Source organism: Misgurnus anguillicaudatus, chromosome 21 (assembly GCF_027580225.2).
Source record: "Misgurnus anguillicaudatus chromosome 21, ASM2758022v2, whole genome shotgun sequence".
NCBI classification, from domain to species: Eukaryota; Metazoa; Chordata; class Actinopteri; order Cypriniformes; family Cobitidae; genus Misgurnus; species Misgurnus anguillicaudatus.
Window position 1 is genome coordinate 31,815,826 of NC_073357.2, and position 18,995 is coordinate 31,834,820.

The 18,995-nt window shown below is 38.0% G+C and overlaps 3 protein-coding genes across 3 annotated transcripts; 1 reads left to right on the forward strand and 2 right to left on the reverse strand.

The window, feature by feature from the left end:
* harbi2 (harbinger transposase derived 2) lies at positions 1-1,905 on the reverse strand. The gene is made up of 4 exons (XM_055202723.2): positions 1,133-1,905; positions 938-1,053; positions 759-870; positions 1-684 (listed from the first exon to the last, which is right to left on the reverse strand). Exons 1-4 carry the CDS (start codon positions 1,563-1,565, stop codon positions 308-310), a joined length of 1,038 nt encoding a protein of 345 aa, XP_055058698.2. The 5' UTR covers positions 1,566-1,905; the 3' UTR covers positions 1-307.
* Positions 1,906-3,442: 1,537 nt separating this feature from the next.
* Positions 3,443-6,654, reverse strand: serf2b (small EDRK-rich factor 2b). The gene is made up of 3 exons (XM_055202782.2): positions 6,496-6,654; positions 5,519-5,627; positions 3,443-3,880 (listed from the first exon to the last, which is right to left on the reverse strand). The coding sequence occupies exons 1-3, from the start codon at positions 6,500-6,502 to the stop codon at positions 3,814-3,816; spliced, it is 183 nt and encodes a 60-aa protein (XP_055058757.1). The 5' UTR covers positions 6,503-6,654; the 3' UTR covers positions 3,443-3,813.
* A 1,460-nt stretch (positions 6,655-8,114) lies between these two features.
* Positions 8,115-11,867, forward strand: polr2m (RNA polymerase II subunit M). The gene is made up of 4 exons (XM_055203045.2): positions 8,115-8,379; positions 8,741-9,265; positions 9,924-10,131; positions 10,356-11,867. Exons 1-4 carry the CDS (start codon positions 8,270-8,272, stop codon positions 10,497-10,499), a joined length of 987 nt encoding a protein of 328 aa, XP_055059020.2. The 5' UTR covers positions 8,115-8,269; the 3' UTR covers positions 10,500-11,867.
* The last annotated feature ends 7,128 nt before the right edge of the window (positions 11,868-18,995 follow it).

An 18,995-nucleotide genomic window follows, 5' to 3' on the forward strand; every position in this document is an offset into this window, starting at 1 on the left:
TCAGTCTTTTTTGTGCTTTATTTTTCATTGCAAAAAATCAAACAAAACATAGAACCACACACACCGGGGTTTGTTTAAAAAAAATGTATACATTCCTAGAAACATATACTCAAAATGTCATTTCTTGAGTTTGTTTTTCAAATGAGTACTTAACATAATATATAGACAGTTGTTATGGGCAACCACCCTCTTAAAATTATGCCAATACAGTGGAATATATATTACTCTGTCAAACCTATTTAACAGTTACATTAAAGTACATTTATCTGGATTCATATATGGTGTTCCAATGTGCTTTTATATAGTTTTAACTGAAATACTGGGCAGTAATGTCATCTCGCACAGCTCTGCCAGCTGGATGTTCCCGGCTTATGGGGTCAACCACATCATCAGCAGGTTCATGGTATTCCTGTGGCACTTGCTCCTTTCTTATAGTGGCTATGTTGTGGAGGACAGCACATGCACCTACTATCTGCGATGCCCGTTCTGGTGATACCCTTAGGTCATGAAGACAACTAAAGCGTGCCTTTAAAATGCTAAAAGTCCTTTTAATCACAAGGCTTGTTTGCCTGAGAGCCACGTTAAAGTCATGCTGTGGTTGTGTTTCTGGGTTTTGATAGGGAGCCATCAAACAGCTTTGACAAGCATATTCTCCGTCTCCCACCAATATGCCATCATACAGCCCTGTCAATAGACCAAAGTAAATAAATAAATGTGTTTCGTACAGGCCATTAGTATTAGGTGAGGTTTTACCATACCATCCTGAAAGCGGTGGTACAACACTGAGTTGCTGAAAATTTGAGAGTCATGGACTGATCCAGGCCATCTGGCATCCAAGCTTGTGATTATATATTGATGGTCACAGGTCATCTGCAAATAATACAGCATACAATGAAAATATCAAAGACAGCTCAACTGATAAATGCAAAAGTCCTACCTGAACATTGAGGCTGTGAGTAAACTTTCTGTTCATATAGTTAGCCTCAATTTCCTTTGCCGGCCTAGAGATTGCAATGTCTGTGCAACCGATAGCTCCAATAACTTCTGGAAATCCTTTAAAAGAATCAAAAATTCAGGTTAGAAAATCTTTGTTGAAAATGAGTTATAGGTGGTGTAAAAAAAAACATCTTACCGGCTATTTTATAGAAACCCTCTTTTATGGCATCAGTGGGCAAATGACCAGGGAACGCAATAAAAGTGTTTATATATCTCTGAAGTGCCACGACCACCCTGCGGATAGTGCGGCAGACAGTGATCTTGCTGATTTTCTCGGCGTCACCCACCGCATACAAGTATGTACCGCTTGCGAAGAAACGCAAAGCAACACAAACCATTTGCGGTACACTTATAGCATGGCTCCGCCGCGTTGGATTTTTAATATGCTGCTCAAGAAGCCGACAAAGGTACACTATTCCCTCAGCCGAAAATCCATATCTCTCGTATAAATAATCATCGGGGAAAGCCAGTGGATTTTGTCTATCTCTGAACACTCTTTCCCTGCGAAGCGCTCTTCTGACAATTTGAGCTCCGATATCTACAGGATTCTCTAGAAACGGTGAAGCCATGGCTATGGATAACTTAATTCGCTTCGTGTCATAGCCTCTTTGTTTACGTTAGGTTAACCGCGGTTCAGAACGTTATTTAATGCCACTTTTAATCACTTTAATGATTATAAAATAGGGTTAATACTGACACGAATGTTGTTCACGGACCAACAAAGATGTTCATGAACGTGTTGCTTTGCTAAATCTTCACAACCGTGTTCTCATTCGTCGATTTTTTTCGAGTCCCACCTCTCACGCGGGATTTATCCCTGCATATCGGTTATTCCAGCGGAAATCGTTTATTCCAGCGCGACCGGGAGACATCCGATTGGTCTCTCTGTGGGCACTGGGGCAGGATTTAAAAGCGACCTCTCTTATCACATGGCTTGTTCGACTTTATGCGGCGCCGCAAGAAACGACAGCCTGATGACGTCAAAGTACCGCGAGAACGATTAGAGAAATCTAATTTCGTCTCGCTCTCGCGGTACTTCGATGTCATCCGGCTGTCGGTTCTTGCGGCGCCGCATAAAGTCGAACACACCTACAGACTGCTGCTGCGGGGATGACGTATTTTGTAGACCAACACGGAAGTTAGCGGGACGCGAAAACTATTTTTCCCATATACTTTGGATTACCTCGAAAATTAATATCTGTTTTGCTAATCATATCATATGCTAATTTTATCTAATCATAATCCATAGTTTTGGAGATTTTGACCTTCCCTTAAGTGCATGACTGGAATAAGCTGCTCAGGTGCACTTACAAATGTAGCCACAAATAAAACTGATTTACCCTTAAAGTATTTGTTTAATAAAACTTATAAGTTAATTCCTGTTCCTGTAGCTTAATTTGTAGAGCATTGAGTCAGCAGGGCAAAAGGTCATGGATTTGATAGTTATAGCCTTTTATGGGTTGTATATAAAGGTAAATGTTTAGGGATGTACAGCAAAGGTGGCCTGTTAATATACAAAATAGTCAATATAGTGTTGACCCTTCTTTTTCAAGATCTCTGGAATTCGCCCTGGGATGCTATCAATCAAGTTTTGGGCCCCATCCTGACCGATGTGCGCAGCCTAGTCTTGCATAATCAATGCTTGGAGTTTGTCAGAATATGTGGATTTTGTTTGTCTACCCCATAAATGAGGATTGACCACAAGTTCTCAATGGGATTAAGGTATGGGGAGTTTTCTGGCCATGGACCCAATATTTTGATGGTTTGTTCTCCAAGACACTTAGTTATCACTTTTGCCTTATGGCAAGGTGCTCCATCATGCCAGAAAATTCATTGTTAATCAACCAACTGTGTTGAAGTTGCTCTCGGAGGATGCACTCACACCTGCCTGCTGCCATTCCTGAGCAAGCTCTGCACTAATGGTGCCCCGATCCCAAAATAAGGGGATGGTCCTGGCACTTGCTGGACTTTGGGCACCACAAAGCCTACTGAACCTCTCTCCTTGAAGATCTGATAAATGGTTGATTTAGGTGCAATCTTATTATAGCAGCGATATCCTTTCCTGTGAAACCCTTTTGTGCAAAGCAATGATGACTGCACGTTTCCTTGCAGGTAGCCATAGTTTACAATGATTTCAAGCAGCACCCTCCTTTTAAAGCTTCCAGTCTGTAATTCTAACTCATTAAGCATGACAGTGTGATCTCCAGCTCTCACTTGTGTTAACTAGATAACTTACGTGATGTCAGCAAGTCCTTATGTGACAGGGCTAAAAGGCAGTGAAACTGAAAAGTTTATATATTTTAAAATTAAATTCATTTTAATTCCATTTTGAAGTATATGCAAGTTACCACATTTGTACTATGGAAAGCTATATGTAATTCTTAGACCTTAATGTCTGGCATATGTTCATCATTGATTAAAAGAAAATTGACTATGTACACACACATTTTTAGAGATATCGTTTAATTACAAGGTGTGAATTAAAATGTACATTTTATTAAGAAGGGCACTTAATACAAAAATATGAAATTGCAATGCCAGTCCAGATGTTTTGAAAGTGCCATTTATTTTACTTGTTCTGATTATTCGAAAGTAGGGACTATTTCCTCCATTCCACCATTACTAAGCATAAAACAACAAGAAATCGTTACATACTGTATTAGCGATATGCCCTTTCCAACATATTATGGACTTTGAGGAGAAACATTAGAGAATCAAGGTCTCCAAATCTACACAATGATAGATATTGTTTTATAACAAAAAGACTATCAGGCCAGGAATTCAAAATGGCATGTTGGTCATGATGTCACCCTCTGGTTATTTGGCATTGGTGTCTGGCTTGTCAGTTGCCTTTTTTTGCTTTTGTTGCATGATTTCAGCATCTCTGAAAAACAAAACAGCAAAATTATAACTTTTACATTATTTTATTATGCCCTTTGTTGGTTATTCTTTCTACAGGAGGCAGAAAAGTGTATGAATCTCTTGGAGTTCAATGGTAATAAAACGTAATGTGATCTTTTAACAAATGAGTCACAACAGTAGACAAAATAAACAAAAAACATGTAAACAATGACAGGCTTTCCTGTCTTCGACAAATGTACTGTGTAAACAGTCACAATGCAGGTTGAAAAACAAGGTGAATCCTTAGGTTAATGACTTGACACATCTTCTTCCTGTAAATGTATTGGTTTTTAGTGGAAAAGCTTGATGATCTTGTGGTGTTAAAGGAGCATTTTACCCGTAGAAACTTTAATCTTTATTGAAAGTGCATTATATTTGTAGTCGAATTGTAACATACACTTCGAATTTAGTGCCTATTTGACCGAGAAAAGGGGCGTTTGTAGTCTCACCCCCTCAACAAAGATATTGGACTTTTACGATTTTTACATCATTGAAAGAAGGAAGTGCAACACTGAAATCTGTTTTTCTCCTGTGACAGCGGAAACTGAGGGAATGATTCACGACCATTCAAAAACATGACTGGGGTTCTAACGATACAAAGCTTAATGGAAATGGGTGAAGTGTCCCTTTAAGCGTGACTTGTACTTTTGCATCGGACCAACGGCGCAACATATAAGACATAGGTTTCTACTTAGACATGCAGATTGCGTTGTCCACAGTCATGTTACAGTATCAAGGCAAAAGCTGAAGAAGAGGCATCTTGCTGTGTATGTGGTTGGAGAAGCATTAGCAATGATGGGGTAAATATACTAGGGATGCACAATGCCACTTTTTCATTACCGAGCCAATTTCAATCCTAGAATACTACAGAATTTTTCTTGAACAATTTAAAATTGCAGACACACGCACACATGGGAATGTCAAATGCGTAGATCTATTTAAAATAATTTATAAGTTACAAGAATGTCAGCATTCTTGACAAATTATTGATCATGTAAGTGTTTCAGAGGACATTTGAGCAAATGAAAAAGTTACATTATATTTTCCTTAATTGCGCAAAACTATTGCTGTAAAAAAGGCTTCATTGCAGAGTGGCACGATAGCGCTTACATGCAGAACGATGCGCTAAAGCAGAGTTCATAAGGTTTAAAAACACAAAGAGAAAAGATATTTTATGTGCTTAGCACATATTGTATTGCATCCATCTAATGGTTTACTGAAACTTTGTCAAATCAGATGTTTTAGTCAGTCCGCTTTAACCCAGAAGGTGAGACTCTGTGAACTTAAAGATCTTTATATATTCATTTGATCTTCACATAAAGCTATCGAGCCTATTAAGAAGACTTTAAAAAGTGCATGAAAATGTTTATAATGGTTTCATAATACTTTGTCCTTTGACCAAACCACTGTATGGCAAGGGAAGGGGGCACTTTTATCAACTTAAAAAGCATTTTTGCTCCGTTTGCTTTTGTATTGTTTTACTACTTACATTATTATTTAAACTACATAGTTATGGTATTTTTAGGGGGGGACAACCCTCAGATCGACAGGATTTACACATCTGGCCTATGGCGTAGGTGCGGCAATGGTCTCACACAGAACTAAAAATCTGCATTTTTACCTCTGCTTACGAGCAGCTGCAGAGAGCCCATCCTCCTTTTTCTTCCCTTTGGAGTGTTCAGTTTGCTTCTTAGCATTCTTCTGACGGGCAAGTTCACGCTGATTTCCTCCTACAAAACATGAAATCGTAACTCTTATCAGCATGACCATTCTTTAGCGACTATATGATTTTAAAAAACAAAACCTGGAGACTGGATGCAGACATACATTAAGAACATCATACATCACAGCTTCATCTGCTTTATTTATTTAACAAATACCATTTTGAAGATTCAACCGTTACTGTACCAGTTACTTACACATTTAACAAATATCAGAATGCACGTATTTTATGCATGAATATATTGCATACAAACAGCAACAGTTTTGACTATAATCCACTTCGTAAATCTTGATGCTGTTCTGTGTAATCTGTAAACATGATTATGTGTACAGTACAATAGCAATCACAGAGAGAGATGTGCGTTAAGCCAACGTGGCAATGAGGGCGCTAGAGAGCTTTCATAACAATAACAACGTCCACAAAACGCTAAGATTTTGATGAAATCAAGAAACTTTTCGTTCTAATAAAAACACTTGTTTAACCAATGAACAAACTACTTTAACAATATTTCAAATGTTGTAATTACGGTGACATTATTAGTGGCATTATGATACAAGCTAGCTAATGTTAAACATCCGTCAACTTCACCAAGAGAAACTAACTTTCTTAACACCATTTACAGTTTTTTGCTACATCGAGTTATAAATAATATTAAGTAATGTTGATTAAGTACAACACAAAACGGCACTTTGTCTGGTTTAGCAGATTATTGACGTGGTTTAGTTTCGTGGGATTTTACACTGCATAAGCTAACCGGCTAGTTAGTTAGCCTTGCTATCGTATTAATCCTCACTACAAATAATCCACACAGTACTTCCCCTTATATTATTAAAGACCGTATGATGTATATAAATACATAAATAAACCGTACTCACTCGTCATGATTGCTCTTTTGTTGTCGCCTGAGCGCAAAGCTCAACCAGGCGTTACCCCGTGCTCTAGTGATGGCTGGCGGACCTCAAACGCTTCAAAAGAATTACGACAATGCTGCATCTGAATGCGGCAGAGGGTTTCCATGTGAACAAGGCACGTGATCTCAGTACACGTCATTTCGTCGTAGAATTTTTTTTTAAAGAAAATAGTTTCTTGATATAAATTAATTTGACTGATTATTGATGCCAACTTGTAAACTTTATTTATAGCATGTATGACTTTAGGTTGAATTAGGTTCCCTTTTTCTTTCTTGTTTTTCTAGATGTTCATGTATTTGCAGTTACTGAACAAAAATAGATAAATACACTCAAGCAGAGATTATAGGCTGTTTATCAATTTATTTAAAATATGATCACTTTATCTCATCTCATTATGCCTTTTAAAAGAACCCAATTCTTTAACGGAAGACATTACTTGTTATTTTTGTAATACAGCAGACAAAAAATATATAGTAATTGTTTAATACAAAATAACAGTTCAACAGCTTTTGATTCCTGGCCTGTCCATCCTCTTTCCTTTTTTCTAATTATTTCTCTTTCTTATTTGTAATTTCATTTGAAAATGTAGATAACGTGTGTTAATGCTGTTGTCATAAATTGTCCTAACATTTTTTTCCAATTATTTTTTTTATTGAAAACTTATCTTGAATTAGCTGTCCTTAATTTGTTACATTGGGGAACTTTGTTACTATTAAAGCATTTTGTACCTACATATTATATTGCACTGGTCTAAATTTTTTTCAATGCACGTTTCTTCAGACACAACATTTTTAATAGCATAAAATAGACTGGGATTAATATATTCATCTACTTTTATTTTATTTTATTTCTATGTCTTTTTGACAAAACCCTCACTTTAATCGATGTGATCCATTATATTCCTTATGTTTTATTCTATTATCTGTACATTCTGTATTTCTTATGAATTATGTATTTCAATATGTATTTTATATTTAATATTTCTGGTTTCAAAAATATACAGTACAAACAAGACACCAAAGTTCAAAGTACACACCTTTACATTACATTGTAAGGAACAGGCGGAAAATAAAACAAAAAAATAACATATAACAAACAAATAAAATTGGAGAGATAGGGCTTTTGATCTATGTAATTTTCTTTAATTATGGAGAAAAGTTTAGTGGCGTTCTTGTTTTGCATAATAAGGGCTTTGGTAAAAAAACAAAATCATTATGAAATGCCTGAAAAGTAGGTTTAATGTTCATATATTTTAATTTGTGTATGTAGAATTTTACCAGCATGAGTCATTTTATTGTCTGGTCAACATATGGATTAACCACTAGATGACGACAGCGCCCTCCCTCTTTCTCAACAAAATAAACTTTTGCTCTTTCTAGCACACCTTGAGCATTAAGTCTGACAGTTTGTAAACTTAGTTAAACTAGTACTGTCATTGTTCTCAATACAGGCCATAAAATAATAAAATATAGATATTTAAGGTGCACATTCAACATCAATCAGGCACACTGGTAACGTTAAGTAAACAACGCTCTGCTTGTTTTTGTGAAGGTCTTTTATTTTGTAATGACTGTGTTCATTTTTATGACGTTGTCGTCGCTGGCTTTAATGGCTTCGCCTGTTTTGACACATGGCGGCATTTGTGGATATGTTGCGTTGTGTTATTATATTACAGATATACAGGGGATATTACAGAGTGCTGTGTCAGTAGTTGTTTTTATGACCGGTTTCTTTGATCATGGCTGCATCGTGGACAGCGCCGCAGGGGCAAGTGGGTGATTTGAGCAGCAAGAGTAAAGATGAGCTCCTTGAGATACTGTCACGACAACAAAAGTTACTTTCTAATAAGTAAGCGATTTCTACGAAATCTTACGAAATTATCTTTACTGTGTATTGTATCCCAGATCACATCAATTCAAATTATATTAGACATTTCGCAATTTAACATTTTAGCTGTCTAAATGGTCATCATGATCAAATATTCTGGATCATTCCAGATCATCTGTTGCAACATAGAACCTTCGTATACGATCTTCGTATTACTAAAATCACACAGATCGGTGCATTTCAACAGTGTACAACACAAGTTTAGGACAATAATTTTTTTGTTAAATACTAATAAAAAGGTTGAGGACATCAGTATTTTTGAAGCAATAACCCCATCATTTTCTGACATAATTTTGAGTAATTTTACTTCTGTGATCTTCAGGAGATTCATTCGGAGCCTCTCAGATAAAGGAAAGAAGATTGCTGACTTTGTGGAGAAAGTCAACCTTGCTCTCGGACATCTGGATGAACAGGAGAGAAAACAAGCTAGTTTAATCTCCGCCCGGGCAGAGTTTCAGGCTAAATATCAGCAAGCCCTTTCTAAGCGAAGTACAGATAAGAATTTAGACTCTGATTTGCACACCCCGTCCCATGACGAAAATAAAGCTTATGATGCACATAACATACAGGAAAATAGTTTGTTTGACCATAATGAGTCTTCGACATCCCAGCCACAGGCTGCTGCTGAAACACTAGTAACAGCAAGTGAAAATGACAAACTGCAGATGAAGGACACAGAGCTTGTGGAGGCATTTGGACGATTTACACTTTCCCAAAGTAAAAATGGCCCAAAAGAAGACATCGTTAAAAACCCTAGTCTGGGTTCTCGACAAATGAAAAAGTCACATTATATAGAAGTCCTAGAGAAAAGTGGAAATTTAAGGAAGGCCAGATTCAAACCAAACCAGTGAGTGGAATTACACTCCCACATACAGTACAACTGCTTTATATTTACCTAAAAAAATGAGTCTTGTTTACAAAAAACATTTTCAAACATTTTTGCCTACTTGTTATTTTTTACATTTTATCAAAAGTAGTAGTTTGTTGCAACACATGTATCTTTAAAGAGACCCTTAAAAAAAGTTAAATTGCTGATCTAGAACAAATTTAAGAATGTTTGTTATGGAGCATTTTACCTATAAGGCATCACAGGGCTCCAGACTGCCACCAAAATTTGAGAGCGTGCCACTGAGTTTTACATCCAGTCGCACATGTGTGACCAGTAAATTTGACCTTTTTTGTGATGTGATCATGTGACTGACACTGAATTTAAAACACACTGCCACATAAAGCATATTGTACTTTCTGCATCTATCATCAAAATATTTATTAGTAATACAGTGTATTAGTAGAAATTTGAATATTTGGTTAGCATGTTGATTTACGGTATGTGCCCCTAAATTTTCAGTTGGGGGCCCCTGTGCTCCTAGTGAAAAAAGTTAGTCTGGAGCCCTGCATCAGGTTCAGGTGATCCATTTAATTAGTAAAATACACAACTTCATGAATTTGGCTTGGCCCAAATAAATGAGTCCTCAAATAGAGCATTGTGTTTTATTGCTTTTCAGATTAGCAGTTAAATCTGAGTCCTCATCACCTAGTCACAGCTCTGGTAGCACCACACCACTTACTGCAGAGGCCAGAAGACTGCAAGACAGAAAGCACCTGGATGACATCACTGCAGCTAAACTTCCACCCCTGCACCACACTCCTGCCCAGCTACTGTCTTTAGAGGAGTCAGCTGCACTTCAGCAAAATCAGACCAGAAAATATCAGGTAGGTTAAAGATGACCATGTTCTCCAAGATAAACTTTGATATGTGTGATTAAAGTGATAATTTACAGTTTTTGAGGCCTCAAACAAAGTTTTATTCCACAGACCTAGAAAGAAATAAGAGACGACAACCAATAAATGTTTGCTACTGTTTGTGTGGTGTCCCCTTCTCATTCAGTATTCAGGAAGTAGTACATTCATGTAAGTGTGTTTACTGTTTATTTCAGGAGTTGCACGCCAAGCAAGCTGCCCAGAAGCTGGCAGATGGTCTAAGTATCAGGATGGAGAGTTTCAACCCAGAAAGAGACCCACTGGCAGCCTACAGAGAGGTGCATGATGATGGGGCCCAGCTTTCCTCTGAGGAGGACTAAATTGTGGGGCGCTACAGGGAGGGCACTGGCTTAGTGATAAGTTTGGCCCCTTGCCCTGGACCAGCTCTAGGCCCAGAGCCCATGCTTCAGGACCCTGGAGAGAGGCTTTCAGTTTGGGGACAAGAGATGGGCTCTTCATGAACTGCACTGACAATGTCTTCAGATAGAGAGCAGCTTTTGCCAATGAAGTTAAAAAACATCAGGTTGAATCAAGTGTTGGGTGATTGTATCCATGGAAAATCGCTCAGCTGTTATAGATTGTCTTGGCAAACTGATGGGAAAAATCTCTGTTTAGACTTAAGAAATACCACACCTTGATTGTCTAGAATAATTTAATTGTGAGCTTTTATGAGCCATGCCTTCAAGGGTGTGGTTTATTGATAATATTATAATATTTTTGTATGACCTTCCTTAATGTTTATTCAAAACAGGCATTTGATATAACTTAAACTTTTGACTGACTTTCTGAATTGAATAACGGAAACCACGGTTTTATAAACTAAAGGTGGAAGCACTTAATGCACATGAGAGTAACAGAATGAGAAAAGTTTATCGCCAGCTCTTTTTTTGTTTGTCTGCAGCATTGTTTTGTTAACCGCTTCACTGGTTTGACTGAAACAACGAGCAAGTCGTCGTTTGAAGGCAGGGATGTTATCAGTGTTGAAATCTGTGACATGCTTCAGATGATTAATATATGTAATGTAAAATATTGAGGCTTGAAGGAATTAGACCAATTGGTGGAGTACATCTGGACTGCATTTAGATCGTGTTACTTCTTTATGTGGCAGTGCATACTGGGATGACAGAGAGACAGATAGACGTGATGTATGATAAATAAAATTTCAAAAACATCGATACAGATAAGAGGTGAAACCATTCATAGCATTTGCCATTTGGTATTTCTATTCTCATGATAGACTAAATATTTTAATCAGGAATCTTGATACAAAGAGAAAAGAAAGAAGTTTCATGAGGGTATGGGTGGAGGGAAAGAGAGGAAATTCAAATCTGTGCTGTTCTGAGGTTGATGACCTGTGATAACCTCTGGTAATTGCTTTTGCTCGTTGATGGGAACCGCTGCCTCGAACAGAAAAAACACAAACCTCACACATCTGGTAGGTTAGTGTTTAGACGCTGCGTGTGACGAACTCCAGAGTGTCTTACCCAGACGTCCAATGATAAATATGTCAGACTTGTCCAGAAAGAATCTCTTCTGTACTGGTATTAATTAAATCTACCTTACTTGCAGAAGAAAAGAGACTGTTATCAATTACACACTAGATTTTTGTACTGAGCAGTGTCTGGACCTCAACATAAAGTCATGAGTACGTAGATATGCCTGACTTGGAATTAAGGCATCACTTTGTAGGTTTTCGACATTATTTCAGTGGTAGAACAACTCTTAACTTACTGCTGCTGCAACCAAACTGAGCAGCGGATACAACCACACTCTGTAAGTTGCGTGTGCGGGTAGACCCGTTACTTACAGCCCCACTGCTACCTTACCTGTTGGTAGATATGGTTTCCAAATGACTTTCTGCATTCACCGGTTTTGTCAACAAATTCATGTGTATTGCCCTGCTCATGGCGAAGCTAACAACAGTATTTACAACACAGATAAACCAACAACAATTGCGCTTTTCAACCACACGGGGGAGCCGTGAGCCAGTCTTACATAGTGGCAATTTAAAGCAACACTAAAGAGTTTTTGCTCTTTGCTCCCCCTACAGGTTGGAAGCAGAATTGTCCATTACCACTGTCGTAAATAATTTGGCCTAGAGTTCTCAACGGCCCTGAAAATTACAACCCGACCCACCCCGTGGCTTTTAAAGCCCGGACCCGATGTAACCCGACACATCAACGTAAATTATCTGTCCGAACCCGACCCACGGCCTGACGCCGCCAACCCCCCCCCCCTCCCTTTTTTCCTCATACACGTAGGCTATTATCATGACCAGCAGACGGGAATTCAAATCAACCTTTAATGTTCACGCCTTTTAACAATACAAACAACTGACACAATAAACTTTAAATATAGGCTATATGCCTTAAATACAAATCACACAATAATAAATAAAAAGAACTCAAACCTGTACCCAGCCAGCGACTTCTCCTCCGGTAGTAGCAAGCAACGGTTAATTCACCTGCGGCAAGTTTACTTTTCTCCATCTCTTATTCTCCAGGCAACAGGCGTGCACGCGGTGATAGCAATAAGCTCCGGGGAAGCCGGCAGCTCTGGTCTGGATCCGTTGCTGATCCGCCCCGGAGCTAATTGCTATTCCCCGCCCCTCTCTTGCACGCAGCAGCCAGACCAGACTTTCTTTACAGTGAACAGCAGTGATGATTAATGTTTTTTTTCACGGAGATTAAGCCCGAGGTCCGACCCGACTCATTTGCTTATATTTTTGACCCGAACCCGGGTCGGGTTTGTCGGGCCGGCCCGATCCGTTGAGAACTCTAATTTGGCCTACTGCAGCAAAGCTGGCTCTGATTGGATTGTAGGTCTGCCGTAAAGCAAGTTTTTGTAGTTTTCACTCAAACTACAGGACCGCGACCCGACGGTTGGAAACTTCTTTAGTGCGGTTTTGGCCGATAGAGGGCTGCAAAGCGAATGTTCACCCTGTTTTGAGTGGATGAATGACTGAAACTTTTTTTGGAAACATTATTTTAAAGTAAAAAAACTCTTTAGTGTTGCTTTAAGTGTGCCATCTACAACCATTTAATTTAAAGGTGCCATAAAATGTAAAACTGTATTTACCTAGGCATAGATGAATAATAAGAGTTCTGTACATGTTAATGACATATCGTGATCCTCAAACACGATTGTTTTCCTCTTTCTTATGTAAACCATGTGCATGCGAAAGACCACTGAAAAAGGGGCCAATCTCAAAATAACACCAACTGTGACATTACAGTCGAGATGTATGCCCCAAACATTAAATCGCACATTAAAGGGTCACTCCACTTTTTTTGAAAATATGCTCATTTTCCAGCTCCCCTAGAGTTAAACATCTTATTTTTACAGTTTTGGAATTTATTTAGCCGATCTCCGGGTCTGAGGCTGGCACTTTTAGCGTGGCTTAGCATGGTCCATTGGATCTAAATAGACCATTGGCATCGCTTTAAAAAGATAACCGTTTTGATGTTTTTCCTATTTATAACTTGACTCTTCTGTGGTTGCATCGTGTACTGGGACTGACGGAAAATTAAAAGTTGAGATTTTCTAGGCAGATATTGTTGGGAACTATACTCTCATTCTGGCGTAATAATCAAGGACTTTGCTGCCGTAACATGGCTGCAGCGGGTGCATTGATATTACGCAGCGCCTGAAATAGTCCCCAACTATTCAAAGTAACCAAGGGGACTATTCTCGGTCAGTGCATAGTTTCACTACACTTGCTGCACCATGTTAAGTCCTTGTTTATTAAACATTGCAACTTTTCATTTTCTGTTGGTCTTGGTGCATGATGTGGCTGCAGAGGAGTCAGGTTTTAAATGGGAAAAGTATCAAAACTCTTTGGTTGTTTTTTGGCGTGATGCTGATGGTCTGGTCAGATTCGGTGGATTGTGCTGGACTATGCTGAAGGTGGTACTGTCTTACCCGGAGATCGGCTGAATTGATTCCAAAACAGTAAAAAATCAAATGTTTAACCTTAGGGGAGCTAGAATATTAGCATATTTTCAAAAAAAGTAGAGTGTCCCTTTAAATTAAGTACAATGTTGTTATAATGCTAAAAACAAAGTTGTGTCTGCTGAGTTAGCGCTATATGCTAATTAATGCTATATGCTAGCGTCCTCCTACTATTGACATTACAATTACGTTGTGCAGGTCCATGCTGAAAAAAACACAAATTTACCACTTAGAAATGTCCATTAACAATCTCCAAACTTATGATTATTCCTCAAATTCTGTATCTTTGTCTGATACAGGCTCAAACTTAAGGTTTGTTTACACAAACACAGAGCTACTGAACTGCTCTGAGAAACATCCAATCAGAGCAGAGCTCAACATTATTATTCATGACCCTTTCAAATTAGGTAATTACAGACCATTTCATTCTAAAATTCATAGGGTTGTAAATGCACATGGACATGTTAAAGGGACAATCCACTTTTTTCAAAAATCTGCTTATTTTCCAGGTACCCTAGAGAGAAACATTTGATTTTTACTGTTTTGGAATCCATTCAGCTGATCTCCTGGTCTGGCGGTACCACTTTTGGCGTAGCTTAGCAGAATCCATTGAATCTAATTAGACCATTAGCATCACGCTAAAAAATAACCAAAGAGTTTTGAAAATCGCAACTTTTAATTTTCCGTCGGTCTTAGTACACGATGTAACTACAGAAGAGTCAAGTTTTAAATAGCCATGCTATGCTATTTGGTCTAATCAGATTCAATGGAGTGTGCTAAGCTCTGCTAAAAGTGGGATCGCCAGACTCGGGAGATCAGCTGAATGGATTTCAAAATGGTAAAAATGTTTAACTCTAGAGGAGCTGGGAAATCAACATATTTTCTGAAAAGTGGAATGTCCCTTTAAAGAGCCACAATTTAACATATTTCAATGCATTCTCTGGCACCTTTAGGTTGTTCTTTTTAGCTACAGTTTTCGCTTGCCATGTACCCCCACACCCATTGTCTCAGGTCAATAAATCACTTGTGGAATCATCTGCAAGTGGTTTTAATCTACCACAAGTGCACAATCATGCCCTGGGAGAATGGACAAAATGTTTGAGCAGCGAGTGGGATAAAACGATAATGTATGTTTTCCTAGAAATGCCCTTTTGCCAGTAAAAATGTTTTCATGAGGCAATGATTATTTTAGGAAGAAAACGACCATTACTTTCAGCTCATAAAACCTGGACTGTCTTTTCCTCTCATTTTTAATGTAGTAAAGTGTAATTGTGAGGGGCAGGCTTTGAGGTTTAAGTACTGTAGTTAAAGAGTGCTCATTTCACTAATGCATCTTGTTTATGGAATTTTGATTCATTACTGTTGTGTTGCAAACTTTTTTGTGTCCATTTGTGTCTACATTCCTGTAGATTCAGTTTCCTGGTAAATCTAGACAAAGCTCAAAGCAGGTTGCGTACTCTAATGTCTCAATGATGCTGGCACAGCTGTGCCACTGCTGATTTATAAGGTTGTTGCTGCAATGCTATCACAAACATGTACACATCTATTTTAAATCCCTTATAGTAAGGAGTAAGCCCTTTGGATATTTTTTCATTCATATTTTTCCTCAGGTTTTGCTTAACTCTCTTTAGTACAATTTCCATCTGTTTTTATATAATGATATATAGAACTTTCCTACAAGTCTTACTGGTTTACCTGACTGTTTCAGGATAAAGGCTAATTATAATGATAGCAACATATAGCTTTCACAATATTTACTTCAAGATGTGTAATTTGGTTATGGCTTGGAGACCACAGTTGTAAATTCAGGAAAGGGTGTGTCAGAAACCTCACTATCGACAACCGCATTATTGGCTTTAGAAATGTCTGAGTTTACACTGTTGCTGGAATGGATTTGGAAATTGAGAATGTTGATATTGAGGGCGCTGTTCAGAGAAACATTGTTTATATCATTCCTGATCTTTTCCAGCATTGTGGCCATATGATCAGTAAATCCATGATGAACATCTGCTTCTTCATCAAGTCCATATGAAGATGATTCATAACCTCTGTTATCTCATATTGCTTTGACTTTACTAACGACTGGTACCATGGTACAATAATTATATTAGGTGGCAATATACATTTTAGATTGTATACATTATGAAACAGAGTATTAACCACATTTTTTCACCTGGGTATTTACATAATACTGCAGGACCATGCTATTACCATGGTACCATGTCCAATCAAAATAAATAACTTTTTCAGTCAAAACACCAGATATTTGTCCTTTCAGAATTTAATAAGTGGAAATGAAGGGCTTGGATGCAAAACCCTCCAAACTCTAAAATGTGCTGGGTTATTTTCAACCCAGCATAAGGGTAAAAAAGGGACGAGGCCAGCCGTTAGGTTAAATTAACCTAGAAAAGGTTTATATTTAACACAACATAGGGATTAAAACAACCCAGTGGTTAAATTGCAACCCAAGGGGTCGGGCTCGTCCCTTTTTGACCCAACATAGTGTAACTGCATCTGACATGTTTTGTGAATGAGGTTTTTTTACCAGGCTGTTATATAGGTTCAGTATTTTCACTTTAATGGCAATGAAAAGGTTATAAGTCAGTAATGGAAATGCCTTATTTGTACAAATGTCTCCACTTTTTAAAAAGTCTACAGTCACTCTTCACTGCTTTTTCTAAAAAAAAAGGTGAAAGGTTGAGGCCGGGATTAAGCGGATTTGAAGCAAAAGTAGGTCTATGTGATCAATGTATAACACATGCCGAGAGCGTCGGTGTATGCAGAAACATTGGGGCGGGGGGGTTCCAGGTCAGGGTTTAGATTAATCCAGGACTAGGCTAGTAAATGTAAGTATTACAGGTGTGCATTTTGAGACAAAACAAAAGCACTTATACATGTTAAGATATATCAATTCAAACAGCTCAAACATGCATTTTAATCTGTGACTTAAGTAATTTTTTTTTTTTTTAAATTTTGAAACGCGTGGCTTGAAGTGAATAATGAAGAGCAAGCAGCCAACAAGAGACTAGAATAGAACATTGTTTAAAGGGAATATATCATGAAAATCTGACATTTTCCATGTTTAAGTGCTATAATTGGGTCCCCAGTGCTTCTATCAACCTAGAAAATATGAAAAACCAACAACCCAGTAGCTTAGTTTTGGTAAACCATTCTCTGCAAACATGTGAAAAAATAGGTCATTGAAATTTGGCTCCCCTTGTGATGTCAGAGGGGGATAATACCACATTTTAATCTGCACTATCCAACCACGGCACTACCATTTAGTGCGGAGATCAACTCATTTGCATTTAAAAGGAGACATTTTGCTCACTCCTACAAAGTGGCAATTTTAACATGCTATAATAAATTATCTATATGGTATTTTGAGCTAAACCTTCACACAAGTACTCTGGGGACACCAACGATTTATTTGACATTTTAAAAAAAGTCTTGTGAAATGTCCCCCTTAAAAAGCATGCCAGGATTAGACCTCAAGAAGCTGGTTAAAAAAATGCATTTTATTAGATGTAGTCAAAGGGTGGGTACTTTAAAGATGCTAAAATATAGTTTAAGTGACAATATAAGTTTTAAAGTTTCCTTTGAGTTACTCTATTTTAAGCAGTTATTGGTATTATAAACTCTATTATAGTATTCTAAATTGTGTAAAGAAATATTAAATTTCAAAGAAATAATAAATAATAAACGATTATGGTGAAACTATATGGTCTATTAGGTCACTTTGCTTGTTTTGTGTTCTTTCTTAGAGCCTTCAAAGGTCATAATTGGCCTATATGTTTCCCTAAATAGACAGCAGATGGCAGCAGTGCTTGTGTGTTTTATATCCTGAACAAAGCCTCTTCTTGTCTTGCTGCTGACTGAGAGGATTCGTATCTTGTTTGTATTTTGTCTGAAGTGGATTTTAATTCAATTATCCTCAGCCATCACATCCGTCTCATATTAGTTTTAAGTGCTGTTTACGGATATGAACCCATTGAGTTGATTCAGCATAATTTTGTCATTAGCGGCTCCATCTTTTTTGCCTTTCTTTTTTTGACTAAACTATCTTGAAGGGTCTATGGGTAATTTCATACACACGTAAGTTAAATTGTGTTTGTTTGTTTAGCTCGGAGCTCTGATTATCTATTATTGCGTGTTGTGCTTACACCTGCTGAAGATAACGCGTGTTCCCCAGACAATCCTCAACCAAAATCTGGAGGAAATCCGTTGGTTTCAAATATAGCCCACATCTGCTTAAACAAACTGTTGGTTTAGAAAGTTTGCATAACAATTACGAGATGGCTGGTCCATCTCAAAACCAGGAATAGGGAGATTCATTACTGCCAAAAAACTGCCAGTGTTCTGGTCAGCCAGTGTCTGGGTTGGCACGGTTGTAAAGCCTGTCAGAGACTCATCGCGGTGAGGAAGCGTCTCAGCGGGGACGCGCAGCGGTGCCAGGGCACGGCGGGGAAAGAAAATGGAGCCGCTTGCCCAACAGCGTGTGATCATAATGAGGAGGAAAATTCCCATTCTTGTATCCAGATTAATGTAATAACAACAATGTACTTTTGTCCAAGTTTTTCTGCTCCCACTTGTATTACTCAAAGCCTCAGTTCCCTGGTCATCTAACGTGAGTGCGCGCTGCTGCTGCAGTACACTTGCTTAGTTGGTTTAAAGGGGGCATATCATATTAAGAAATTCTGACTTTTTTCATGTTTAAGTGCTATTAATGGGTCCTAAGTGCTTATGAAAAAGAACAACCCAGTAACCTAGTTTTGGAAACCATTCTCTGCAAGCATGTGAAAAAATAGGTCATAGTAATTTGGCTCCCCTTGTGATGTCAGAAGGGGATAATAAGATGAGCTTTA

Coding starts and splice junctions, on each gene's coding strand:
- harbi2 (XM_055202723.2), bottom strand. CDS start 1,565: ATGGCTTCACCGTTTCTAGAGAATCCTGTAGATATCGGAGCTCAAATT. Junction 1,054..1,132: donor GGGTTTCTATAAAATAGCCG/GTAAGATGTTTT, acceptor ATTCTTTTAAAG/GATTTCCAGAAGTTATTGGA. Junction 685..758: donor GTACCACCGCTTTCAGGATG/GTATGGTAAAAC, acceptor GTCTATTGACAG/GGCTGTATGATGGCATATTG.
- serf2b (XM_055202782.2), bottom strand. Junction 3,881..5,518: donor GCAGCTGCTCGTAAGCAGAG/GTAAAAATGCAG, acceptor TTTGTTTTTCAG/AGATGCTGAAATCATGCAAC.
- polr2m (XM_055203045.2), top strand. CDS start 8,270: ATGGCTGCATCGTGGACAGCGCCGCAGGGGCAAGTGGGTGATTTGAGC. Junction 8,380..8,740: donor CAAAAGTTACTTTCTAATAA/GTAAGCGATTTC, acceptor TGTGATCTTCAG/GAGATTCATTCGGAGCCTCT. Junction 9,266..9,923: donor GCCAGATTCAAACCAAACCA/GTGAGTGGAATT, acceptor ATTGCTTTTCAG/ATTAGCAGTTAAATCTGAGT.